At 43.7% G+C, this 27,410-nt stretch overlaps 2 protein-coding genes and 1 long non-coding RNA gene across 4 annotated transcripts; 2 read left to right on the forward strand and 1 right to left on the reverse strand.

Annotated features, from left to right (window-relative positions):
- Nucleotides 1-196: 196 nt before the first annotated feature.
- Nucleotides 197-2,380, forward strand: LOC121569255. The gene is made up of 3 exons (XR_006001345.2): nucleotides 197-290; nucleotides 1,287-1,360; nucleotides 1,535-2,380. It is a non-coding gene; the product is annotated as an uncharacterized LOC121569255 (long non-coding RNA).
- A 5,625-nt stretch (nucleotides 2,381-8,005) lies between these two features.
- On the forward strand, nucleotides 8,006-12,752 carry LOC121569254 (pancreas/duodenum homeobox protein 1-like). Its single transcript, XM_041880062.2, has 2 exons — nucleotides 8,006-8,797; nucleotides 11,473-12,752. The coding sequence occupies exons 1-2, from the start codon at nucleotides 8,407-8,409 to the stop codon at nucleotides 11,862-11,864; spliced, it is 783 nt and encodes a 260-aa protein (XP_041735996.1). The 5' UTR covers nucleotides 8,006-8,406; the 3' UTR covers nucleotides 11,865-12,752.
- A 2,064-nt stretch (nucleotides 12,753-14,816) lies between these two features.
- Nucleotides 14,817-27,228, reverse strand: LOC121569252 (receptor-type tyrosine-protein kinase FLT3). Of its 2 annotated transcripts, XM_041880060.2 has the most exons (23): nucleotides 27,136-27,228; nucleotides 26,594-26,688; nucleotides 25,184-25,332; nucleotides 24,965-25,089; nucleotides 24,681-24,807; nucleotides 24,406-24,548; nucleotides 24,156-24,295; nucleotides 23,885-24,023; nucleotides 23,474-23,651; nucleotides 23,173-23,270; nucleotides 22,962-23,070; nucleotides 20,860-21,089; nucleotides 20,488-20,585; nucleotides 20,220-20,352; nucleotides 19,985-20,089; nucleotides 19,731-19,841; nucleotides 19,307-19,522; nucleotides 19,040-19,164; nucleotides 18,770-18,892; nucleotides 18,532-18,643; nucleotides 17,500-17,599; nucleotides 15,699-15,804; nucleotides 14,818-15,573 (listed from the first exon to the last, which is right to left on the reverse strand). In XM_041880060.2, exons 1-23 carry the CDS (start codon nucleotides 27,161-27,163, stop codon nucleotides 15,343-15,345), a joined length of 3,021 nt encoding a protein of 1,006 aa, XP_041735994.1. In that variant the 5' UTR covers nucleotides 27,164-27,228; the 3' UTR covers nucleotides 14,818-15,342. The 2 variants fall into 2 exon arrangements, with proteins under 2 accessions (XP_041735993.1, XP_041735994.1); XM_041880059.2 differs by having other exon boundaries at nucleotides 14,817-15,573; nucleotides 18,532-18,892.
- Nucleotides 27,229-27,410: the final 182 nt, after the last annotated feature.

Consider the following 27,410-nt stretch of genomic DNA (forward strand, 5'->3'; position numbering starts at 1 on the left):
TGAAATTAGAGGCTTCATTTTATGCCTGATCGAAACCAACTACTGAAAATATATTTAGCCATTTATTTTTTATATTGGACTACATCTTTACTGTTCTAATATATTTCAACATAATATGTGTGTTGTTATGCAATTCTATCTGTTTCTTTACGTAATGAAATCTGATTTTACGTAAGGCACTGCTACGGACCTCAGGTGTGTGGGGTCCTCGGTCGAAGGCCCCCGTGGAGGAGAAGTAAACAGAAATGTTCATAAATAATCATTAGCTAGCATTGGCAGTATTGATTTGGGTAATTAAAAAAAAAATATATATATATATATTAAAGTGGTCATTACACAATGGCAGATGATAGCGAATTGGAGAACTATATTATAATCTATCCTGCGGCCATTATGATTATTTCTTGCTTGATGTGAATTTCATGGGTGTTTTAAAGGGCAATCTAGCTAGCTAGCTAGCTATGTCAAGGGGATTTATGATGCTATTTAAATTGTAGTTAATTGTTTTCCAGCAGCTAGGTTGCTTGCTATTCATGTTTGTAAATGATTAGCTAGTTCTGTTATTAAATAAATTGTAGCATGACTAGCTAGCTATCTCACATAGCGACTGAATTGTTGTCGAGAGATTCAGCAAGGTAACATAACACCAAACAAGTTGGAGTTATTTTTGGGTCGCAGCTGCTGGAAATGGAATGTTTGGGGGAGGATAGGGTGTGGGTGGGTGAGTATGAGTGTGAGAGATACAGAGAGAATAGAGATTGATGTGTTTGTGCACCATTGATAGTAAAATAATGTGAGTGTATGAGAGATCCTGTGCACACTTGTATGTGATCCGTGGTCAAAGGGCAGCTATAACAGTTAATCTGTGGTCAAAGGGCAGGTATAACAGTTTCTCCCACTGAGATGGGATACTACTGACTCAGCAGGTCAACCCAGGACACATGACATACCTCTAAGTTACTGTTGCTTGCCCTCTTAGACTGGCATAGTAATGCCTCTCTCTTCTCTGCTTTGCTTTCCATCCTGCTGTGTTCCCTCTTTTATTCTCCTCTCTTTCTCTCCTCCTTTTATTCTCCTCTCTTTCATTCTCCTCTCTTTCTCTCCTCTCCCTTTTTAGCCCCATTTTTTTTTGTCATTTAGCAGACGCTCTTATCCAGAGCAACTTACATGAGCAATTAGGGTTAAGTGCCTTGCTCAAGGGCACATTGACATATTTTTCACCTAGTCGGCTCGGGGATTAGAACTCTCTCTCTCTCTCTCTCTCCTCCCCCATCTCCCCCGTGTAGACGTGCATTGGAGGAGCTGCTGAAGGAGACCAATAGGGCTGGGTGCGAACAGAAACCATGGGTCCAGCAGGCTGGTGAGTGGGATGTGTTAGTAAAGGATCTGTTATGGGTGTTTGGCTTTCAATGCAGAATGTACTTAACTCTTGGCAAGGTGTGACTGACCTGGACAGACAGATGTCAAAGTTCCTGGCACATATCGAAGGCCTTGCTGGCTTTGCCATGTTCATTTTGGTTCAACTATCTTTCAGGATGAAGTGTATGCTGCGCAGCACTAACAACCATTTCCTGCTCAACACTCAGCGCACCACCATCCCACAGCGCCGCCCTGCTGGCCACTCAGGAGAACAGACATCAAAGAGTAGGGTGCAGGACACCACCCAGAGACAATGGAGGATACAGGGACCACAGACTGTCATAGAGACAGCTGAGAACCTAGTCTCAAAGATGAACACAGACTGTCATAGAGACAGCTGAGAACCTAGTCTCAAAGATGGACACAGACTGTCATAGAGACAGCTGAGAACTTAGTCTCAATGATGGACACAGACTGTCATGGAGACAGCTGAGAACCTAGTCTCAAAGATGGACACAGACTGTCATAGAGACAGCTGAGAACCTAGTCTCAAAGATGGACAAAGACTGTCATAGAGACAGCTGAGAACCTAGTCTCAAAGATGGACACAAAGACAAAGACTGGCATAGAGACAGCTGAGAACGTAGTCTCAAAGATGGACACAAAGGAGACAGACTGTCATAGAGACAGCTGAGAACCTAGTCTCAAAGATGGACAAAGATTGTCATAGAGACAGCTGAGAACCTAGTCTCAACGATGGACACAGACTGTCATAGAGACAGCTGAGAACCTAATCTCAATGATGGACACATAGACAAGGACTGTCATAGAGACAGCTGAGAACCTAGTCTCAACGTTGGACACAGACTGTCATAGAGACAGCTGAGAACCTAATCTCAATGATGGACACATAGACAAGGACTGTCATAGAGACAGCTGAGAACCTAGTCTCAACGTTGGACACAGACTGTCATAGAGACAGCTGAGAACCTAGTCTCAACGATAGACACAGACTGTCATAGAGACAGCTGAGAACCTAGTCTCAACGATGGACATCAGAGACACACAGATGACAAGATGTCATAGAGACAGCTGAGAACCTAGTCTCAAAGATGGACACAGACTGTCATAGAGACAGCTGAGAACCTAGTCTCAACGATGGACACAGACTGTCATAGAGACAGCTGAGAACCTAGTCTCAACGATGGACAAAGACTGTCATAGAGACAGCTGAGAACCTAGTCTCAACGATAGACACAGACTGTCATAGAGACAGCTGAGAACCTAGTCTCAACGATGGACACAGAGACAAAGATTGTCATAGAGACAGCTGAGAACCTAGTCTCAAAGATGCACACAGACTGTCATAGAGACAGCTGAGAACCTAGTCTCAAAGATGGACACAGACTGTCATAGAGACAGCTGAGAACTTAGTCTCAATGATGGACACAGACTGTCATAGAGACAGCTGAGAACCTTGTCTCAAAGATGGACACAGACTGTCATAGAGACAGCTGAGAACCTAGTCTCAACGATGGACAAAGACTGTCATAGAGACAGCTGAGAACCTAGTCTCAAAGATGGACACAGACTGTCATAGAGACAGCTGAGAACCTAGTCTCAAAGATGGAAACAGAGACAAAGACTGGCATAGAGACAGCTGAGAACCTAGTCTCAACGTTGGACACAGACTGTCATAGAGACAGCTGAGAACCTAGTCTCAACGATGGACACAGAGACAAAGACTGTCATAGAGACAGCTGAAAACCTAGTCTCAACGATGGACAAAAACTGTCATAGAGACAGCTGAGAACCTAGTCTCAACGATAGACACAGGCTGTCATAGAGACAGCTGAGAACCTAGTCTCAACGATGGACAAAGACTGTCATAGAGACAGCTGAGAACCTAGTCTCAAAGATGGACACAGACTGTCATAGAGACAGCTGAGAATCTAGTCTCAAAGATGGACACAGAGACAAAGACTGGCATAGAGACAGCTGAGAACCTAGTCTCAATGATGGACACAGACTGTCATAGAGACAGCTGAGAACCTAGTCTCAAAGATGGACAAAGACTGTCATAGAGACAGCTGAGAACCTAGTCTCAAAGATGGACAAAGACTGTCATAGAGACAGCTGAGAACCTAGTCTCAAAGATGGACACAGAGACAAAGACTGTCATAGAGACAGCTGAGAACCTAGTCTCAAAGATGGACACAAAAGAGACAGACTGTCATAGAGACAGCTGAGAACCTAGTCTCAAAGATGGACACAAAAGAGACAAAGACAGCAACACAGGACAGAGAAAGCTACAAAGACAGAGGGGACAGAGACTGCTACAAAGACAGCAACACAGGCCACAGAGACGGCTACAAAGACAGAGGGGACAATGACAGAGACAGCCATAGAGACAAGAAACACCGACATAAAAGAGCCTCTGATCACAAAAGAGACTTTGTCACCCAAAACACACAGTCCCCATCTGAAGGACACACCCCATCTGAAGGACACTCCCCATCTGAAGGACACTCCCCATCTGAAGGACACTCCCCATCTGAAGGACACTCCCCATCTGAAGGACACTCCCCATCTGAAGGCCATTCCTCTTCTAGAACAGGGTTTCCCAAACTCGGTCCAGGCCCCTCTGGGTGTACGTTTTGGTTTTTTCCCTAGCACCACACAACTGATTCAAATAACCAACTCATCATCAAGCTTTGGTTATTTGAATCAGCTGTGTGGTGCCAGGGAAAAAAACTAAAACGTGCACCCAGGAGGGGCCCCAGGACCGAGTTTGGGATACCCTGTTCTAGAGAAGCTCTCCACTGACAGTAGCTCCTCCTCCTCCTCAGACCATTCCAGGGCCAGCTCTCACTCCATAGGCCACACCTTCTATCATTCAAACCAGCGCAGCAGACCACGCTCGCATCACCTGTCAAGGACACGCCCAGTGGGAGGAGCCACGTGTGACATCATAACCTTGGAGGGAGTGCTGTAACAGCGTTACCCAGAGGAGGTTTTCTCCCCTCCTCAAAGACATAAATATACCCATTGAATGACTGGAAAGAGATTGTTTGTGTTAGAATGTGAGAAAGACTGGGTTTGCTGTTGTAAGGTTGTGACAGAAGCATAACTAATTAAATTGCCTTTGTTTCTACTGATCTTTTAACTACGAGTGTCTTTCCTATTTCTATTCCCTATTTTGACAAACACTGTACCCCGTCTTGCATTCAGCTCTGTTAATTCAGTGTGAATTTCTCTGGTACAATCTGTAAACTGACATTAGTGACACAGTATTAGAGCCAAGTCCTGACCGAAGTGCAAGTTGCTGGTAAAACCTTTTGAGATAATCAATCCAGATAGAGTAACTGAGTTCAGTTTACCGAAGTCATGCCTGCATGTCCTACAGGGGTACCCAGGGTAGACTGGCTGGTTCGGTGTTTTCCAGTTTCCACAGATGTAATGTGCCTCATAATCCAGCAGGAGAAGTGTGATCGCACTTACAGTACCTTTGACCTTTGCATTATAATACAGCAGAGATTGTTGTTGCTTTTATGTCCCTTGCGCTATGGATAGGGACTACCGTTTTCTCCCAACAGAGTGAACTGATTGGATCTTATCATATGTTATAACCATAGGGCTCAGGGAAATTTGCCTCGTCAGGTCATGAACCTACCTTGCTGAATATATTATTCTAGTGTTCAAATTACTCTTCTCATGTTAATGTTTAAAAATATATATATATATATATATATATATATATAGAGAGTCTACACAATTAGTCCCACAAAATTCCATAAACCAGAAAATCCCATCATGTAGAAGGATATTTGTTGTATAACCCTTTCGATTTGATATTAGTCTCTCAGCTTGATTAATGGTACTGTAATTTCTTCACTCAGAATAGATTTGATTTTAATGTTCTTTGCATTCTTCTGTCGTTACTCACAGTTGGTCGTGTTTACATAAGGCTGTCGCCACTGGGTAAGCACTTTTTATCGTGTCTCCCTCTTTTTGACATGTATATACCCGCTTTATCAGAAACGTCTTTGTTTGTGAAATAAATCATTTCTATCTGCTGTTTCCGTGACACTCCTCGGGTTCTGTAAAACCTCTTCTTTCAGTTCCACCTGGTTTTTCTTGAATCCAATATCCCAAATACGTTAATTCTATAATTAGCCGTTGATAATGATAATAATAGGCTAATAACAATAATGCATTGTATTATTTTATAAGGCCATCGTGGTTATAATAAGGACATAACTTCAATAGGCCTATAGGCCAATAATTTTTTAGGCAATGATAATAATTGTATTAGAATGTAATTTGGTTATTTTCGATTGTGTTAATTTATACGAAATATCTTGTTGGCGCAATTTAATTTAATCTTGAATTAGTTCAATGTTGCTCCATAGGCGCTCACGGGGCAACCCATGGGCTGAGGCAACATCCGCATCAACAGCTTGCCATTCACTCAATCATTATAACTCCCTCTCCCCACAGCACTCCGTTCCATCTGGTGTTTCTAGCAACCCACTGGGTCCATAACCTGTGCTGCGCTATATACGGCTATAGCCCTTCTCAATGGCCTACACAGCACTAACCATTATTACGCTCCATATCAAGCCCTAAAAGGCTTTTTAATTGCAAACCTGTTTGTGAATCAGTGCATTTGATTTCGTGCGTCCGCAAAAGGTTCAGCAACGCCGCATTACCTTTCACTTAAAACCATTACGCACATTTCAATGCCATGGATAAGGGGTCTAAATGGCGTTTTACGCGGTCACGCTTCATAAACTCCGTTGTGCGTCTTCAGTGTAATGGGGAATAAACGCGGGTTAACAGTTTCCTTCCTTTTTCAAACGACGAGCAAATATAAACACCTTTAAGCGAGATTACATGGACTGATTTGTATGGAATTGGTTTACTTGAACTTTATAGCAGGTGCTGAGTACCCCATTAAAGATACTGGTAAAAGTGCTCTTGAAGAACTCAATGCTGCCATATTCGTTTCTGTGTGCGTTTGACTGGCTTTTAGACCTACGTTTGATTGACGGTTATTAATGCAGAAGAAAAATTAACGTAAACTGTGATGATTAACAGGCAGATATAGCATAAGCACCATGATCAAAAGAGAAAAACAACATAAAAGTTATGGGGGAAAAGGCCAGCTGAAATACATGTTAGTGCTTTATAACATTACAGTTATAACATGGTAATAAATTGGACCTTTTAAGTCATGGGCCTTAACTGCTGCCTTGCCCTCAGTTGCTGCGTAAAAGTGTCTCACGGTCCTGGAGAGACGTGTATTTCATTTTTTATTTTTATTTTCCAGGCGCAACGCGCGCTAATTGAGTTCTGTTCCTCACTCCATGGTAATTGGTTTACACCCTGGCTCTCCTCTTTACTTTACCACGAGGAGTGTTGTTTAATGGAGCGAGCACCTGTTTGCCTAATGACCAGCAAACACAGAGGGAGAGTTGCGGCGGGAGACATGAGCTCTGATGCTGTTTGTTATGACCAGTAACCAGAGGAGATCCGTTAAATGGTGTTAAATGAGCCATTTGGGCTGGATTTTAAAAATCGCAGGTTCGGAAACTTTTGACAGAACACTAAAAGGTATCCAACTAGGAGAGTGTTCGGTAAGGACTTGGTCTTTGATCCCCCTCACATCTCATTGCCAAGTTTCCAAGACAACCGCCTCCCCATCCAAGTTGCTTATCACCATGGTCCTATAGGCCTATACATCTGGCTATCAATTTCCCCCTCTATCAGTCGCATATTGATAAGAGAACTACGTTCATAAAGGCTACACTGAGTGTACAAAGCATTTGCCCCCAGAACAGCCTCAATTCGTTGGGGCATGGACTCTACAAGGTGTCGAAAGCGTTCCACAGGGATGCTGGCCCATGTTGACTCCAATGCTTCCCACAGTTGTGTCAAGTTGGCTGGATGTCCTTTGGGTGGTGGAACATTCTTGATACACACGGGAAACTTGAGCTTGAAAAACCCAGCAGCGTTGCAGTTCTTGATACACTCAAACCTGGGCGCCTGGCACCTACTACCATACCCCCGTTCAAAGGCACTTACATATTTTGTCTTGCCCATTCACCCTCTGAATGGCACACATACATTTTCAGTTTTTGTCTTATATAGAGCGACTTACAGGAGCAATTAGGGTTAAGTGCCTTGTTCAAGGGCACATCGACACATTTCCCACCTAGTCAGCTCGGGGATTCGAACAAGCGACATTTTGGTTACTTTAACCTGTCTCCTCCCCTTCATCTACACGGATTGAACTGGATTTAACAGGTGACATCAATAAGGGAGCATAGCTAAAACATGGATTCACCTGGTCAATCTATGTCATGGAAAGATCAGGTGTTCCTAATGTTTTGTAGACTCAGTGTGACTATTCAATGGCTGACATTGATCGACGGCAGTGACATCTACATACAGGCTTCATGAGCGCACTGCACTCCCATCGTTTCTTCTTCTTTCCCACCAACAAAGCCAAAGCAAGCCGTGATGATGCTGACATTCTGAAGACACGTTCTGTTTGCTTTTCTCTCCGTGATTGGTCTCTGCAGGCCGCAATCTCTCTGATAAGGTGCTCGGTGGCATTAGCCCCTGTCCGCGCGCAGAGATAGGACCTGCGGATTCCCCTGCTCACCTGTCCATCGCTGCATTAGGACCACCCGGACGCAGGTGGATCTCAGAAACCCGCCGTCAAACAGTGCAGTGTTTGGCGAGGGCATTGATTTGCGCACGGTCAATTCTGTTCAATTATTATCGGACCGCGGGGAGGAGAATACAGACACGAATAGAAACTAAGGCGACAACTTATCCGTTTTGTGTCAACAGTGAGACCAATGGCTTAGGTGCAACAGGGTCACATGGTGATGACACACCTATGCAGGGCCTAAAGCGGCGTCAGGCGCACGAGCAACACAGGTAGAACAGAGCACAAGGTTCCACGCTGCGTAGGCTATAGGGCGCAGGTAAATGCGTGCACACACACCGGTTGGATAGCCCTGGCCCTCGGCAGTCATGAATCGAGAAGAGCACTACTATTCTCCCGCGCAGCTGTTCAAGGACTCCTGCGCCTACCAGAGACCCCACAGCGAGGACTACAGCCACAGCCCTCCGCCCTGTCTTTACATGGGCCGGCAGGCTCAGTCAGTCTACTCCTCGCCCTCCATTGGAGTGCTAGACCAGGCGAGTCTCCCTGACATTGCTCCGTACAGTATTCCCATGCGAGAGGACCCGGGTGTGCCGCAGCTCCACCACCCCCAGGCGCCCCAACAGACTCTCCAGCCAGGGGGTTACGAAGACCCGGGGGGGCTGGCTCTCTGTGCGGATAGGAACAGATACCACCTGCCTTTCCCCTGGATGAAAACCACCAAGTCTCACGCGCACATCTGGAAGGGACAGTGGGCAGGTAACTCACTGCAGTCACCTTGGCAATGTTCTCATAGTTCTCATTACCGCAATGCTTCAAAGAAAGGAATTAATCTATGGCCTCTCAAGGAATCTTTACGCACACACTTGTAGGAATATTGCAGCCCTTTCTTTTATAGTAGGCCTATCGAAATGGATTCGTTTGAACACTTAGTTTGAACACACTCTTTTATACTGTACAAATATTAGACAAGTAAAATTAGACAAGTATTTCAACAAAAGTATTTATTCAATAGTTAACAATTGAACATTCAGAAGTTTCCTTTTGTTAATAGCAAGGGAGTGAGTGTTATGTATAGGGAATTCAGCAAAAATTACACTGAACATGAATTATAATTCAAAAGGTATTTAGCCTAACTCTCGCATTCATTATACCATTTCGCTGCTTTGTCTGTTGGCTAGCTATGCCACCGCTGTGAATATAGGCCTTAGGAATGATCAAACGTTAATCATGATAAACGTTCATGAAGTTTGAATAGACCCAGGCTTTTGTGCACTTATAAGGACTTAGATTACATCATGATGTCTACAATATACAGAATGTCGTGGGTGGATGTCAGTTTACCTTGTCAATCCATCTGTAAAGGACCTGTGTTCCCCTCATACAAACCACAATGTTTTGTACTCCTCTGAAGGTGTGCCTCCTGTCTCAAGTACCAAGTTGCGATTCACTTCAAATATGTGAACATTTCAGTTGTGGCTATTTATTTGTTAATGATTTCCTAATGGCAGGTATGATCCATATAGGCCTTCATGAAAAATGTTTCGTATTACATATATAATAATATGCCATTTAGCAGACGCTTTTATCCAAAGCGACTTACAGTCATGTGCGTATACATTTTTACGTATGGGTGGTCCCGGGGATCGAACCCACTACCCTGGCGTTACAAGCGCCATGCTCTACCAATCGAGCTACAGAGGACCACATATGACCGTGTCTTACAATAACCTTAGTTATCTCAATATATTTGTTAATGTAAAATATATTAAAGGGTATATAATTAACCTGGAGTGTTAAGGGAAAGCAGAAAATAATGAATAAACTCTTCTTCCTAAAAGTATTTTCTGTTGCGGCCATTTTAAGTCAACTCGGTTCAGCGTATCAATGGGAGCCTTTTACGATTATTATAATTTTTTGGCTAAAATAATTTTTTTAAACAAGTTTTCAAACCACTCACACAGCTTGCGTTGGTTTCAATTACACGAAATATAAAGGTAATGTATGTTACTATGTATTGAATTAGTTAAATAAATTGAGGGTAACAACAAGTGGAAAAGTTGATAAGTCTCAAGCAGAATCAGTTATTCTCAATTATTGCGTAGGCCTATAGACAATTATTATCTCAACTCAACATTCATCAAAGATTATCTAAAAAATATTGTTTGTAGGCCTGTTAATGAGACAATTATGATAGACATGTGTTAATTATTATAACTCCATTAGGCGATATGTGTTTTTATTATTTATTACTGAAGAAAATCATGTAACTTTACAAGCGATTAACTTTTAAAAAACTAATTTCGATAAAATGTTATGTCAGTAAAAATATTTTCTTCAACGGACAAACGCAACCACTGCAAAAATGAGCCTACTCTAAAACTAATAATGAAGCAGATCAACTATTGAATAGAATATATTTTAATTGTTTATCTATTTTTAAATCAAAGACTTCACCAATATATCTGAACGAAAGTTTAACAATTTAGCTATAATTTCATAATTCAAAACACAAATTAATTGTAGTGGTAATAGTGGGGAAAGTATAAGGGTGTACCTTCATCATGTAGGCCTATACCTTCATTTGAAATAAAAGTGATTAATTGAAATAAACTTTTCACGGACTGTCTCTAAATTGACTTGCTTTTCCAGGCTGTGATTTTGCCTAATGAACAGTTCAAGTTAGTGAAACCTTTTCAGGTGAAATTGATGTAAAATATAGACTAGTACTAGAGATTACACGCATTATAAACGATTTTCAACTATTGTTGGTTTTCGTCAACTTCCGAAACCCACAGTAATCAAAATGTAGCTATATACCTATTCCTTATTATTAGTATTTAATAGTAATTTTCAAACCAATTTATTGATCCATTTGTGAGTGTTTGTGATAAATGTGCAGTTATGTGAAATTCAATGTGCTGTGGTGGCCCACATTGATTTGATAGTGATTTGTCTAATTTCAGGTTTGTGTTCTGCACAGAATATATGATGCCTCACATAGAAACTTTCCATCTATGTTAGTATAGTATATTTATTACTAAAACTGTACTGGCATCTGTGAGAGTTGGCCTGTGACATACATGATGTACTGTTTGTTTCACTTATCATCAGTTACCTAATAGTGTTGTTTCTATCCAGTCTTTGGTTGTCAGTGTGTGAGCTGACCGTGTTCAGCCAATGTGCTGCTGTGTGTGATTCAGCTAGGTAGACTGGGGTCAGAAATGGTGAGGCATTGCCAATTTCACCTATATTGCGGCTTTGCTGGGATTTTGACTGTGGCAGGGTACAATGTTTAGTTCATCTTGAGTGCCACAAAACTGAATACGCCATTCTACCTCTCCCCCTTACCTCTCTCCCCTCTGCCTCTGCCTCTCCCTCTTTCTCTATGTCTCCCACCCCCCTCCCTCCCCATCCTCCGCCACCCTCCTCAGGCCCCTACATGGTGGAGGCGGAGGAGAACAAGCGGACAAGGACGGCCTACACGCGGGCCCAGCTCCTGGAGCTGGAGAAGGAGTTCCTGTTCAACAAGTACATCAGCAGACCACGGCGTGTAGAGCTGGCCCTCACCCTCAGCCTCACGGAGAGACACATCAAGATCTGGTTCCAGAACCGACGGATGAAGTGGAAGAAGGAGGAGGACAAGAAGAGAGTGAGGGGGGTCGACCCCGAGCAGGACTCGTCCATTACGTCAGGAGACCTGAAGGATGAGGCAGGGGTGGGGGTCGGGGGGGCAGGGACTCCCACACTGGCACCTCCCACCACCACGACACCGCCCTCGCCCTTACAAGCCCCCTCCCTGTCAGGTTCTAGAGACTCGGCCTAGCAGGGCTGATATGGATGACAACTGGACAGACACTGAGGAAAGGGGGACGCTCTTAGGCTGCGTTAGACAGGCATCCGAATTCAAATCTTTTTTTTCACTAATTGATCTTTTGACCAATCAGATCAGCTCTGAAAAAGATCTGATGTGAAAAGATCTGATGTGATTGGTCAAAAGACCAATTAGTGGAAAAAATATCCGAATTCGGCTGCCTGTGTGAACGCAGCCTCATTCAAACAGACTCGGCTGGCATCATTCATGTACATTATCGGCCGTGACAGATTGAAGAGAGGTGAAAGGCGAGGCCTGCAGGTGCATTGTCATCATTCTGCGGCTGAACTCTGACCTCATCTTGTCGTGAGGATCTGCGGGTCATGCACTGATGATAACAGTTGGCATTGTACATACATGTACAGAACCAGTGCTCTGGTCTGCAGCCTCTCGTTGCGGTGCCAGACGAGGGCAGCGCCAACTGCCTGGAGAGACAGTGGTGATACAGACCACACAACTCTGTTGAGAACTACATCTGGTATATAGCCTACTTTGACTGCTTTACTAAAACCAATGCACTTCAGATACTTTTTCTGAAAATGTTGGCAGTGTACAACCAAGTTTAATTTATGTATGTAAATATATGCAGTCTATGCACGGGACATGGTTCTGTCAATACTGACAATACTGATGCATTTTCCAATAAAATGTTATATGACAAAAATGAGTCACTCACACCGATTATATAGCCTATTTATGAACTTCATCTTTTCACATCGTTGATGTCTTAATGATAGGCATTGTGAATAATTGACTGTATTTTGAATTCTTTATTAAGCTATAATTTCCGAGTTATCAAAAAGTTCATGTTTGAAATCAGAATAAAATCAATGAAACATCTGCAGTTATTGAATTACTTGGCACCTGGTACAATTACGCACAGTTACGCCTTTACGCACAACAATAACGCTTACATTTTTATCCACTATTCAAGCACATTCAACGCAGGAGATAGACCACACGAAACCGTAAGTCATCACGTCAGTCAGTCGTGGGGCTTGTTCGACACTGCAGCGGACAGTGCAGGCGACTGACGACTGACTGATCTACAAATCACCCTGCATCATAAATAACGACTTATTTTTATTTGTAGATCAGTCAGTCAGAATTTACCAGTGGTGTAAAGTATTTAAGTAAAAATACTTTGAAGTACTACTTAAGTAGTTATTTTGGGTATCTATACTTTACTTTACTATTTATATTTTTGACTACTTTTACTTTTACTCCACTACATTCCTAAAGAAAATAATTTACATTTTCCCTGACACCCAAAATTATTCGTTACATTTGGAATGCTTAACAGGACAGGAAAATGGTTCATTTCACGCACTTATCAAAATAACATCGTCCCTACTGCCTCTGATCTGGCAGACTCACTAAACACAAATGCTTAATTTGCAAATTATTTCTGAGTGTTGGAGTGTGCCCCTGACTATCCGTAATAATAAAAAATAAAATAAAATCGTGCCATCTGGCTTGCCTAACATGAGGAATTTGAAATGATTTATACTTTTACTTTTAATACTTAAGTATATTTTAGCAATTACATTTACTTTTGATACTTAAATATATTTAAAAGCAAATACTTTTAGACTTTTACTGAATATAACAGGAAACCTGTTCGATCACCATGCACTGCAAAATCATTCTGGCTACGGAGAACATCAACACATTAACATCAACATGCCAGAGGATATACCCATTGGACTTGGGGCTCTGCTGGGAGTTTACCTCATATTTTGATTTTTTTATTCTGCTTTGCCACTAAAATCATAATAAACACTGACAACTAAAATATTGTGTGAAGTCTATGAATCCAATTTTTTTTAAATTATACAGATGATTAACAAAACATGCACATAACAGTATTTATACCTTGGCTTTTGTGGTAAATGTGAATGAATAAAACTGTTTTGATAATGGTTTTCATACACATACCGTGTCCATAATTTAGAGGCCTATGAGATTTTCCTTGAAGAGGTAAGGGAGGAGGATTGTACATGTGATCTGCATAACATACCAATACCAATTGACTTACCTTTGTATGCCTCCTCGGCTGTAAACCTGCAGACACAGACACAAAAGTGAGCAGTTCAGTCATCTGCACCCAATACAGCTACCCTTCAACATATTCTTATAGCCTACATACTCTTACCTCTTTGTTGATTGATATCCATTGAATTGTATCCATTTTCTGTTTTAGAAAGATTTGCACAAATATGAAAATATATATGGTATCATCATAAAACAATATCAACCTAGATCATACAAGGGACAAACCTTACCTTAAATTGTGGAGATCTTTACATTTTTCAGTTAAGTGCCTGCACCTGCTGTCCTTTCAAATTCAAATCCAAATGTTTCAGTTGGGCAGTTAGGTTCCTGCAAGAACCCCCACCAACTAATGAGGTTCCTCAATGAACCCCACCTCCTATGGGGTTCTAGGAAGAACCTTTTGGGGGCAATTTTCAGTGCCAAGAACCCTAAGGTTCTTCGAACAACTTTGAAGATCTTAGAAGAACCCTTGTGGAACCCCTCATTTTTAGAGTGTAGAACCCCTCATGCCTTTTTACGCACAGCTTTGTAGCCTTTCTAGCCTATAATGCAACCTGAACCTAGGCCTGTTTGTTGTATTTCAAAATGTTTGAATGAAGATAAAGTGGTCATTGACAGCTTTCAATTTGATGCAAGCCAGGTAAATTACACTATTGCGACTCAGGACACCTGAACGGCAGGCGTAGCTCTGGCGACTAATGTAGCTCTGTCGCCATCTGTCGTGCAGTTTGTGCCGTTGTTTCCCGCCTGCCTCCTTCCAATATAATACACCACTATTTGTCACCCGTAGACCTAAAATCCACAAAAAACAGTGATAATTTTAAATACTTTATTTCAAATATAAGAATAATTTCGAGAACTCAAATGGACAAACATACAGAGAAAGTAAATCATTAGATTATTATTAATAAAATATTGAAGCAACTTCACTCAGAAAAAAAACACTGACAGAATAATCCTGAATAATAATAGTCTCCTGAAGCTGGCTCTAAATTAAAAGTACTGAAATAACTACTCTCCAAAAGCAGTAATAACACGACTAATATTGCATTAGTTTCACACAGTAAATTAAATATAATGTGTGTAATATGTTCACAACAACAGGTTGTCTCAGCCCAACAAATGCTATTACATGTTCTAAATGCTACATTCATTACTATGTTACAATGTTAAATATTTATTTATCAATTCCTACAGTGTAGGAGTGAGCATTTGATACAAAAACATAATTGGCATATTTATTGTTAAACATATTTGGATAAAGCAAGTAATCAGTGTATTTAAAATCCACAGCAATATATAAATACAGACTTCCAGTGTGAGATCTTAAACAGAGTATATTGTATGGAATAGAAGGATAGATAGGCCCCTGCACTCACTGATATGGTTTCAGAGGTGTATCATCATCAGTCTCCATGGCATCCATGTCAGACGGTGTTGTTGTGGTTGTTGGGGCCTCTCCACTGGAATGGGTCTTGCAGTATTGGTTCTGTGACTGTGTCGAAAGAACCTCCTTTTCTTTGGCCGAGGCAGAGAGGTCAGAATTCACTGGTGCATTCTGGTATAAGGAGTCATTGGAGCTCTTGTCCAGGATGTTATGGTAGAGCTAAGAGAGAAAAGGGGCATAGTAAGAAATGACAAGAAATCATGATTCTAATGGAATGCTGTGTGCTAGCCAGTTGTAAAGTTTGATACATCTACATTGAGGCTTGTTGTGTGTTTGAGACCCACCTTCTCCTCCATGTCAGCCAGTTGGTCGCCCATGAAGGCCACCAGCTTGGAGAAGTGAGGACGGTCCCGAGGCTCCCGTGCCCAGCACTTGCACATCATCTTATACCTGCGGGAGGGAGGGAGGGAAAGGGGGATGAAACCTCCTTTACAGTTCATATACACTGCTCCAAAAAATAAAGGGAACACTAAAATAACACATCCTAGATCTGAATGAATGAAATAATCGTATTAAATACTTTTTTCTTTACATAGTTGAATGTGCTGACAACAAAATCACACAAAAATTATCAATGGAAATCAAATTTATCAACCCATGGAGGTCTGGATTTGGAGTCACCCTCAAAATTAAAGTGGAAAACCACACTACAGGCTGATCCAACTTTGATGTAATGTCCTTAAAACAAGTCAAAATGAGGCTCAGTAGTGTGTGTGGCCTCCACGTGCCTGTATGACCTCCCTACAACGCCTGGGCATGCTCCTGATGAGGTGGCGGATGGTCTCCTGAGGATCTCCTCCCAGACCTGGACTAAAGCATCCGCCAACTCCTGGACAGTCTGTGGTGCAACGTGGCGTTGGTGGATGGAGCGAGACATGATGTCCCAGATGTGCTCAATTGGATTCAGGTCTGGGGAACGGGTGGGCCAGTCCATAGCATCAATGCCTTCCTCTTGCAGGAACTGCTGACACACTCCAGCCACATGAGGTCTAGCATTGTCTTGCATTAGGAGGAACCCAGGGCCAACCGCACCAGCATATGGTCTCACAAGGGGTCTGAGGATCTCATCTCGGTACCTAATGGCAGTCAGGCTACCTCTGGCGAGCACATGGAGGGCTGTGCGGCCCCCCAAAGAAATGCCACCCCACACCATGACTGACCCACCGCCAAACCGGTCATGCTGGAGGATGTTGCAGGCAGCAGAACGTTCTCCACGGCGTCTCCAGACTCTGTCACGTCTGTCACGTGCTCAGTGTGAACCTGCTTTCATCTGTGAAGAGCACAGGGCGCAGTGGCGAATTTGCCAATCTTGGTGTTCTCTGGCAAATGCCAAATGTCCTGCACGGTGTTGGGCTGTAAGCACAACCCCCACCTGTGGACGTCGGGCCCTCATACCACCCTCATGGAGTCTGTTTCTGACCGTTTGAGCAGACACATGCACATTTGTGACCTGCTGGAGGTCATTTTGCAGGGCTCTGGCAGTGCTCCTCCTGCTCCTCCTTGCACAAAGGCGGAGGTAGCAGTCCTGCTGCTGGGTTGTTGCCCTCCTACGGCCTCCTCCACGTCTCCTGATGTACTGGCCTGTCTCCTGGTAGCACCTCCATGCTCTGGACACTACGCTGACAGACACAGCAAACCTTCTTGCCACAGCTCGCATTGATGTGCCATCCTGGATGAGCTGTACTACCTGAGCCACTTGTGTGGGTTGTAGACTCCGTCTCATGCTACCACTAGAGTGAAAGCACCACCAGCATTCAAAAGTGACCAAAACATCAGCCAGGAAGCATAGGAACTGAGAAGTGGTCTGTGGTCACCACCTGCAAAACCAGTCCTTTATTGGGGGTGTCTTGCTAATTGCCTATAATTTCCACCTGTTGTCTATTCCATTTGCACAACAGCATGCAAAATTTATTGTCAATCAGTGTTGCTTCCTAAGTGGACAGTTTGATTTCACAGAAGTGTGATTGACTTGGAGTTACATTGTGTTGTTTAAGTGTTCCCTTTATTTTTTTGAGCAGTGTATTTGATTGTAATTAAATGTGTATGATGTATAGACGTAGGTGCAGAGTGGTTGTGGATACTTACACAGATTCACTGGCATAGTACGGTTGCTCCATCTTAAAACCTCTCTCTATCAACAAATAGAAGTTGTTGTCCACCTTTATCCCCGGGTAGGGGGTCACACCTTAGAGGGAGAGGGAGAGATGGAGAGAGAAAGGGGTAGGGAAAGAGAGGGAGGGAGAGAGATGGAGAGAGAAAGGGGTAGGGAGAGAGAGGGAGAGATGGAGAGAGAAGGGGTAGGGAGAGAGAGGGAGAGAGAGAGATGGAGAGAGAAAGGGGTAGGGAGAGAGAGGGAGAGGGAGAGATAGAAAGGGGTAGGGAGAGAGAGGGAGAGATGGAGAGAGAAAGGGGTAGGGAGAGAGAGGGAGAGGGAGAGATAGAGATAGAAAGGGGTAGGGAGAGAGAGGGAGAGGAAGAGAGAGAGGGAGAGGGAAAGGGGTAGGGAGAGAGAGGGAGAGGGAGAGAGAGAGTGAGAGGGAAAGGGGTAGGGAGAGAGAGGGAGAGGGAGAGAGAGAGAGGGAGAGGGAAAGGGGTAGGGAGAGAGAGAGAGAGGGAGAGGGAGGGAGGGAGAGAGGGGGAAAGGGGTAGGGAGAGAGAGGGAGGGGGAAAGGGGTAGGGAGAGAGAGGGAGAGGGAGGGAGAGAGGGAGAGGGAAAGGGGTAGGGAGAGAGGGAGAGAGAGGGAGGGAGAGGGAGGAAGAGAGCAAATCACATATAATAAAGATGCAGGGAATACATCTATAATAAGTGTGTGTACAGTATGTATGCCCCCCCCATCCTAAACATACTCCTGGCGGCCCCACCTCATCCCCAACCTCGGTCAACACACACTATAAAGGACAAAATCAAATCATGACAATAAATAAAAAGAAAGAGTAGGTATGTCCCGTGTAGCTCAGTTGGTAGAGCATGGCGCTTGCAACGCCAGGGTTGTGGGTTCGATTCCCACGGGGGGCCAGTATGAAAATGTATGCACTCACTAACTGTAAGACGCTCTGGATAAGAGCGTCTGCTAAATGACTAAAATGTAAATGTAAAATGTATGTTTATGTAGCTACCCAGAGAGAAGACCTCCCACAGCAGGATACCATAGGCCCAGACATCGCTCTGCATGGTGTACATCCCCTGGAAGATACTCTCTGGAGCCATCCACTTCACTGGCAGACGCACCTGCGACACAACACAACACATCAGACACACACACCGACACTGCATGCCTAGAACAGAGCTGTTGTCACTGACAACAGAGCATCTGTAGAATACAGACAAACACTCCTTTCTGTGTATAGTACCTACATTTCCTCTCACTACGTAGTTGGAGTCGTTCTCGATGTCCCGGGCCAGTCCAAAGTCTCCGATCTTTACAAGTCCACCCTGAGCCACCAACACGTTCCTGGCCGCAAGGTCCCGATGGATACACTGGAGACAGAAACACACACCCAAGATAGAGAGAGGGTGTGTAGGGAGTAATGATGTGGGGTATAGGGAGTATTATATGTTTTTGCAGTGAGCACAGCCTTGTATGAGGGGACATGGGGCAGTGTGCAGTATTGTCACTCAACGTACGTGCTTGGAGGACAGGAAGTCCATGCCTTTGGCCACCTGGTAGGAAAAGCTGAGCAGGTCGTTATAGGTCAGTGCCTGCTTCTCCTCCTCCTCCTCCTCCTGCAGCTCCTCATAGATCCCTGGACCTGTGGATCAACACAAATCAGCTGGGGTCAACGGGATCCACTGGCCAGCAGTGAAGAGATCCTACAGATGTTTTTAACTGTGCTGCTGTATACATAAGCATGTCTATTTCTTAATTTGTGTGTGTGTCTACCCCACACTGACCATCCGAGGTGTCCATGGGAGAGGAGTTGAGGCTGAGGAGGGCGATGCTCTCGTGCCCTCTAGTGGAGCTCCTCTTGGGCAGGTTGTGGTAAAGGCTGCTGAAGCGATCCCTGGTGAAGGCCTCGGTCAGAGACTTGTGGTACAGCTCTCTGTTGTTCTTCAGGTAGTTCAGCAGGTCCCCATTACGGCAGTACTGGAAGATCAGGTACGTGGGCCCTGTCAAGAGTCACACAGCCACAGAGTCAGATACACACATTCACAGAGTCACACACACACAGGCGCTTAGAGACAGTCCTAAATACACATGTACTCGTTTCAATACAATATCTAAAGACATGTTCTTGGCAATTACATGTTGTAGTTATTCCTGTTTTATTTCTGCTAGATGATGGTTTCTGAGCCTGTCTGTGATTGGCTGTCGTACCTGAGCCAGTGCATGCCCCCAGCAGGTTAACGACGTTGGCATGCTGTCCGATGTGAGTCAGCATCTTCAACTCTGACATCAGAGCCTCCTTCTCCACTGTCTCATGCTTATCTGCATGGGCAAACATCAACACTCAACAACAACCTGAGTGACTTCACTGGTGCAGGGTATGTAAAATAGTAATAGTGTGGGTCTTCAGCAAACACCAACACTTAGCCAGCAGTGTACAACATCACACAGGTAAAACCCTGTACCTTTCAGCATCTTGACAGCCACCTGCAGGGAGATCCCAGGCTTGCTGATGCCGTAGGCTGTAGCCTGAACCACCATGCCAAAGGCCCCAGAGCCTAGCTCCTTCCCTGAGGAGAAAGACCACAACACAGGGTTGGTGGGAATACTATTGGTGAGGCTGGCTGTACTGGAGACTAGAGATTCCCAGGTAGATGGGTCAGGCAAAGTCATTTCACTGGTACATCTCCCCAGTCTTACCCAGCTCCAGGTTCTCTCTGGGGAACTCCCATTTCTGGTTGTACCGGAAGTCTTTGAAGTTGATGTAGATGTAGTCGTTGTCATTAGGTCCTACCATCTGGATCATCTGCACCTGACTCTGGTACTGGGGTTTCTACACACAACATATCAGGAGGGTGTGTGAGAATGTTTGAGTGTGGTGAACAAGTCTGTCTGTGTGTGTGTGTGTGTGTGTGTGTGTGTGTGTGTGTGTGTGTGTGTGTGTGTGTGTGTGTGTGTGTGTGTGTACCTTCTTCCTGATGAAGTAGAGTAGCGCCACGCTGACCAGCATCAACGCCAGGAACAGAACCAGACTGGACACCTTCAGGAGTTGAGAGGAGTTGGAGGCTGATAGAACACACACACACATCAACAGATATAACCAATATCTGACAACAGCCATGACAACACTGTGACCAATTCTGTTCCACACTGGAGCCATGACAACACTGTGACCAATTCTGTTCCACACTGGAGCCATGACAACACTGTGACCAATTCTGTTCCACACTGGAGCCATGACAACACTGTGACCAATTCTGTTCCACACTGGAGCTATGATGACAACCATTATAAAAACAATTATTTTTGGAGGACTTGTTTTTCCTGACTGACCACTTACGTTGTTTGAACGTACGCTGCAGTGGAAAGACCATTCTTGCATTGAACAGTGACTCGCTGCAGTGTGACTGTGAGTGGACCGAGTTTGTAATGCAGCACTTGACAAAGTGGTTCCCCACCTCTGCACTTTCCAGGGAGCTGAGGACATTCTTATGGCAGAACTGGTCTGAGTCACAGAGCTCTGTGGGAGTGGCAGGGATCTCCTTCCAGGCTGCAGACTCTGACTGACAGCTAGGGGATGGGGGGCAGGTTAACAAACACAGGTGAACACACACACAGGTAAACATGTAGGGTTGGTTTCCCAGACACAGCCTAATCCTGGACTAAAAAGCAAGATCAATGGAGAATCTCTATTGAAAATGATCTTAGTTTGTGTCAGGGAAACCGCCCCATAAATTTGCTTCAGTTGTTAAGTAGGGATGGGCAACGATATGGACAATTGATATCAGTTGCATTTTTAAAAACCAATATCGATATCATATCGGTTTGAATGAATAACATTGCACTGGCTTTATGCAGTTCAGACAACTTTTTGCTGATTGACCATTGGGCCAAGTGTGAATGTTCTTGGGGCCTAACCTACAGTTGAATACAATGGGAACCCTGTTGATGGCCAATCAGCAGGCATTTAAGTAGGCTTATGCTAAATTGAGAGTCTGTAAGAGCATTGCAGGAACAGTCATGTATACTTTTTACATAATAGTGTAGGTTAACAAAAGGAAGCGTGGAGAAAGAGATGAAGAACAGTGGCCTATCATGGAAAACCATCCCCCAAAAGGCAGAAGACCAGCAGAAGTGGCGCTCTCTTGTGGAAGCATTATGTTCCAAATAGGAATGAAGAGGACTAAGTAAGTAAGTAAGTAAGTAAGCAAATACCTAGCTAGCACATTTGGTTCCTTGGAAGTTGTGGGAAAGTAGGTTCCAGAGAACGTTTTACTATGGTTCCCTGAAAGTTTTCCTGGGAGGTTTTATTAACGTTCTGAGAACGGAAATTATAGGTTATTTGAAGATAATTAATTAACGTTCTGAGAACATGTTTCAATAAGACTTTTAATAACACTGCTAGCTTAGGTTAATGGTTTTGAACTCCAAGCAAAGATTGGACACATGGAAATTAATTTGCTTAGGCATTAATCATGCAAACACATTTCTTTTTTATTGTGGCACGACGTCAGTAATATTTGAACCTATGATCTCCTGTTTTCTATCCATGGAATTAGTCGACTATGCCACCAGGATGGAGCTAGCGTGCCATGTTTTTTTTAACTAATACAAAGCTGTTCATTTTAGTCTATTTAAACAAACCCCATTTAAACAAGCACTCATTAAGATCAGGTGCGGCCAAATAGTGGGTGCACCTGAACACACTTAACAAGACAAAGGATTGAGAGAAAGTTTTGTTGACGCTGAGAATGGAATGTATATGTTTTTAAATAACATTCCTAGAATGTTCTTAGAACGTTACTCATGTTTTCTTGTGTTTTTATGAAACGTTTGCTTAATGTTCTTAGAACATTACTTTAAATAGAACCATGACGAATCCTGCAGAAACCGTTATGCTGAAGTACTGAAATTTCCACAGAAGAACGTTGTTTCTTAATGTTCTCTGAACGTTCTGAGAACATTACTTTAAATAGAACCATGAAATTGCCACTTAAGAAAAATGTGGTTCTCAGAACATTATGTGCTAGCTGGAAATCCTGCATTCCCAGAACTTTGTGGGAAGGTTGTATGCAAAATAACTATAGGACAACCACACTCTCACCAAGCTCTAAGAAACATATGGTTCTTAGAACGTTATGTGCTAGCTGGGTAGGTTAATAATAATAAATAATAATATGCCATTTAGCAGACGCTTTTATCCAAAGCGACTTACATTTTTGTGTATGGGTGGTCCCGGGGATCGAACCCACTACCTTGGCGTTACAAGCGCCGTGCTCTACCAGCTGAGCTACAGAGGAACAATAACCAATATCAAGATATGCCTTGCTTATGTCGATTTCAAATGATATCGATATCATATCGATATTGGTGCCCACCACTAGTGTTAAGATATAGAGCTGAATCCTAACATGAGAAACTCGGGCCTAAATCTACAGGTACCTGTCATTGGACAGAGAGCACAACCTCCAGGTGAGGTTGAAGGGGAGGGGGCTTTCGGTCTTACAGGTGATGTTGTCTTCTTTCTGGAAGAGAATGGGGGTGGACATATCTGAGAGACAGAGGAGGAGGACAGGTGAGGACAGGTGTCTTACTGAGGAGTCATGCACACAATCACAAGTCTTATCTGACTGGGCAGTCGGCTGTCACTCACTTGCCACACAGAGAGAGAGGGTCTTTGTGAGGTTCAGCTCCCCAGTCTCCAGGTGTAACTGGTAGTCTCCTGGCTCAGGGTTACATAGCTCCAGAGTCCTGAGGGGGGGGGACAGAACCATATGGAATCGTGTTAAACCTTATTGAACCAAACGTAACCTCATCAAACCTCGTAGATAGACCTTTAGTAAAGCTTTATAAAACTGCAACAGAAACACCAAATAGAACATGGATATGGCAGTATGTCCTAGATTAAATTAAGTCTCAGGAAGCCCACACAGAGACCACCAGCCTTACCCTACCTGTTCTTCCACAGCCGTGTGGGTTCAGGGCACTGCGTCTGTATGCCGCCCGGGCCCAGCCAATGGCAGCGTAGGCGAGGGTGTGAGGAGACCAGGGCCCGCAGACAGAACCCTGGCTTCTCCTGGGCTGAGATGGTACTGCTCTCATTCAGCTGGTCGATGGAAATGAAGCCCTTCTCTGAGGACACACAACACCAGAAATCACACGGAAATCACTTGGAAATCCAATTTTGGGAGAGAAAAAAACAGGTAGGTGGTGGTGGTAGGGAGAGAATCAGGACAGATGACAAGAAAGTATCTGACAGATGAGTAAAGACCAAGTAAAGATAGACATTTAAAAAAAGGGCAAGGGAATGTTTGACTGAAAAGAAAAGGTACAAAGAGGATTCAGTGTTGTTGCCTCTCACTGACCCAGGACCCGGATGTGGGTGTACTTGATCTTGTTCTTGTCACTCCGGCAGGTGTAGATGCCACTGTGGTTCACTCTCACCGACGCAATGAACAGGTAAGTCATATCTATTCCTTTATATGATAGTCGATATGTCGACACCTGGAGGAAAAGATGGTAGACTGCATTATCTCAAATACAGTGAACAAGTCATGGAGAGAAAAGTGAAATGGTTCTGGTCATATGTTTTCAACAGTGGAAATAAAAGGTTGATGAATGAGTGATAAAGTTGACCTGTTCCTGTTTATCAGTCAGCCACTGTGTGGTGCTGTCTCTCTCCCTACAGCGGAGCAGCAGGGCCTGACCCGGGCTCAGAGTGATCTCTGGAGCTTCATCATCATCATCATCATCCACACTACGGCTGCGGTCCAAGTCTGAGACACACACAGGAAGCCAACAGACCACACATCAATCAGTACTGGGTGCCTTTAATTCCATTTTGTTTTTTGGGGTATTGTGTTTACACTTTCACAATAATACTAACCATAGTCATAAAGTTGAGAACACTCCTCTCCTTTGGGGTTAGTAGCACAGCACATAACTGTTGTCTTGCAGTATAGTTTACTTCCCTCTGTGTTGTTGGACCTCTCTGAATCCTTAGATGTCTCATTCCCATGACTACCCTTTCTGATGGAGAGGAGGAGAAAGTAATTATTATAAAGCATGTAGCCATCCTTGAAGAGGTCCTACACATGAAACTCATGTCAAAACCCTGAAGAAACTCCTTTAAGATTCTATATTATTTTCACCAAAGTTTACCCAGTCTTGTCAAGGTTATTGAACCATTTGATTTCTGGCTTGGGGTTTCCCTCTGAAGAACACTGGAAGTTAGGTAAAAAGCCTCTTTCCCCAGGGATATATTTCAGATGTGGCTTTGAGGGACATCCTGGAGGTAACCAATGGGAGAATGAACCATAGCTAGGAATTTCAATATGGTTCAGAATCATGATGATGATATAGATGTTATTTGACTTTAATGTGGTGTAGATCAGAATCTGATGTCATATTAGTGGTTTAGAAAAGAACATGGGTCTGTCACTCACTCAGTGGAGGTCCAACCAGTAGAGAGAGCGTCAGGGAGGAGATGATGCCGCCTCTCACACAGCTGAAGGAGTACTCTCCAGAATCACTCACAGATGTCTGTGGTATGGCCATAGAATAGCCCCCTCTGTTGGTGCAATAATGATACAACGACACAGTGGCCTTGCGGCGCCGGGTAACACAACAAAGACAAACGCACACACACACACACACCTACTTACCTTATTGGGCCAGCTCCATGGCTCCAGCTGCAGACAGGGTCTCCTGGGAGGCTTTGCATGATGATATGGAGGCTCTGCCCAGCAGGGACCTCTAGTCTGGTAGGACCAGAACCATTCAGATGGGCTTCAGACAGAGTACACCACACATCCTGGAAAACAGAGCAAAGTGTCACCATGTCAGGGAGATAGAGTCAGAGAGGATGATCAGCTGTAACATTTTAGTCATTTAGCAGACACTCTTATCCAGAGCAACTTACAGTTAGTGAGTGCATACATTATTATACTGGCCCCCCGTGGGAATCAAACCAACAAACCTGGCGTTGCAAACACCATGCTCTACATCCCTGCCGGCCATTCCCTCCCCTGGGACAATTGTGCCCCACCCCATGGGTCTCCTGGTCACGGCCGGCTACGACAGAGCCTGGATTCAAACCAGGATCTCTAGTGGCACAGCTAGCACTGCAATGAAGTGCCTTAGACCACTGCGCCACTCGGGAGGTTAATGAGGTGGCCTTTGAGGTGAATAGAGATCAGTATTCATAATATTCATGAAGTTGTTCAAACACAGATGTCAGACATTCATCAAACTTTGTTTTACATTTGGAAAGTACGAGAAGCCTGGCGAGAATGTAAATTCTAAATTTCTTGACTTTCTATTAAAATAGCAGTTGTGCTTTTGTTCTCTGAGTCTAGGACACATTTAGAGGACTGCATCTATAAGCATGTGTTCTGACGCCTTTTTACACAGTATATGACAGGAACACATAGGCTAGTAGGTGTGGTGCCAAGGAGGTCGGTGGCAGCTTAATTGAGGAGAACGGGCTCGTGGTACTGACTGGAGCGGAATTACTGGAATGGTATTAAATACATCAAACACATAGTTTCCACAATCCATTCCATTCTCCCCTCAGCAGCCTAGTGTGGTGTGGTGCTATATCAACACCACTAACTGTGAGTTTACACCTTCCTCTCTTATGCATTGTTATTCCTTTGACCTTGAGGTCAGAGCAGAAATATATCTGCTTTTCAGAGTTATGTTAGGACTGCAGAATTTCACTTTTATTATCACAGACCTACACAATATATGATCAGAGCAATCCAGCATCCTTCTGCAATGCAATGTGAAGTGACATTAGGCCACACAGCCCACCACTAGAAAAATCTCAAAGATAAATGCACATGAGCTGACAAACAAACAGGTTTACTGTTTGTGAGGTTGATCTCAAAAGTGGGACTCAGCCACAGACTACCAACCTTTCACTTTAATAAGTAATGAAAGAGGAACCGAAGCGGGGACAGGACACAGGTATTTTCAAAATCTGATTGATCATTTAGGCTTACAGTAAGTGACCGGTCAGTTTGGTCCATTAATCCCACGGATGCACAGTTACGATCAGTTTAGGCACCTACCGTCAGGCTGGTGGTGATACAGTACGCTCGAGGTGGGTCTCGCTGAGGCTGCAACTCGTCTCCATCACAAAGAGCGCACAGCAACAGGAGCGCAGCTGGAGAAACAGAGAACCAAATCAACGAAAACCAAATTACTTTATAATAGCTAATCAAGGCGTAGATTCATCAATTTGTTGCAATGTTTTTCTTTCAGATTAAGACAAAGAAAATGTACTTTTGAAGCACACAAAACTGCAAAATTATGCGCAGCAGATGGATGATATTGGGTAAATTGCGACTATGGGAATGTATAAAATGCAGCATATAGTTTTGTGCAACATTTACATTTTACAAAATAATTAGCTAGACTGAATTATTTTATTTTATTGTAAAATATATTTGGGGAATATATAGGCTAGGATATGTATTGTTACTTTAGGGTTATCTAATAAAACAGTCGTTGGACAAGCTTATGAATAAGGCAACCATGTAGCTAAATAACAAATTTTCCAATGATTCTTTTTGCTATAAAAACATTGTTGATGATGATTTTAATAACTCACCGACACTAACTCTCCTCTTTCCCTTCATTGGCGATTGGTTTTCAACGTATGTCGCTTTGTCTCACAATGAGAAGGTCTCGAGAGCGAAGCCCCAATAAGTTATATTTTAATTGTGACGTTTCATCTGGTGTGCAGTTCTTTTTAAGAGAGACTTCTCTGTGACGCTGGGTTCATGACGTTATCACAGTTACTTTGAATGACTGGTCACAAAAATGGGGATGGTTGGCTATTAAAACCTGGTGATGAACTAGTCTAGAGCTTATAGGCCCTAATGC

Source organism: Coregonus clupeaformis, chromosome 7 (genome assembly GCF_020615455.1).
Source record: "Coregonus clupeaformis isolate EN_2021a chromosome 7, ASM2061545v1, whole genome shotgun sequence".
NCBI classification, from domain to species: domain Eukaryota; kingdom Metazoa; phylum Chordata; class Actinopteri; order Salmoniformes; family Salmonidae; genus Coregonus; species Coregonus clupeaformis.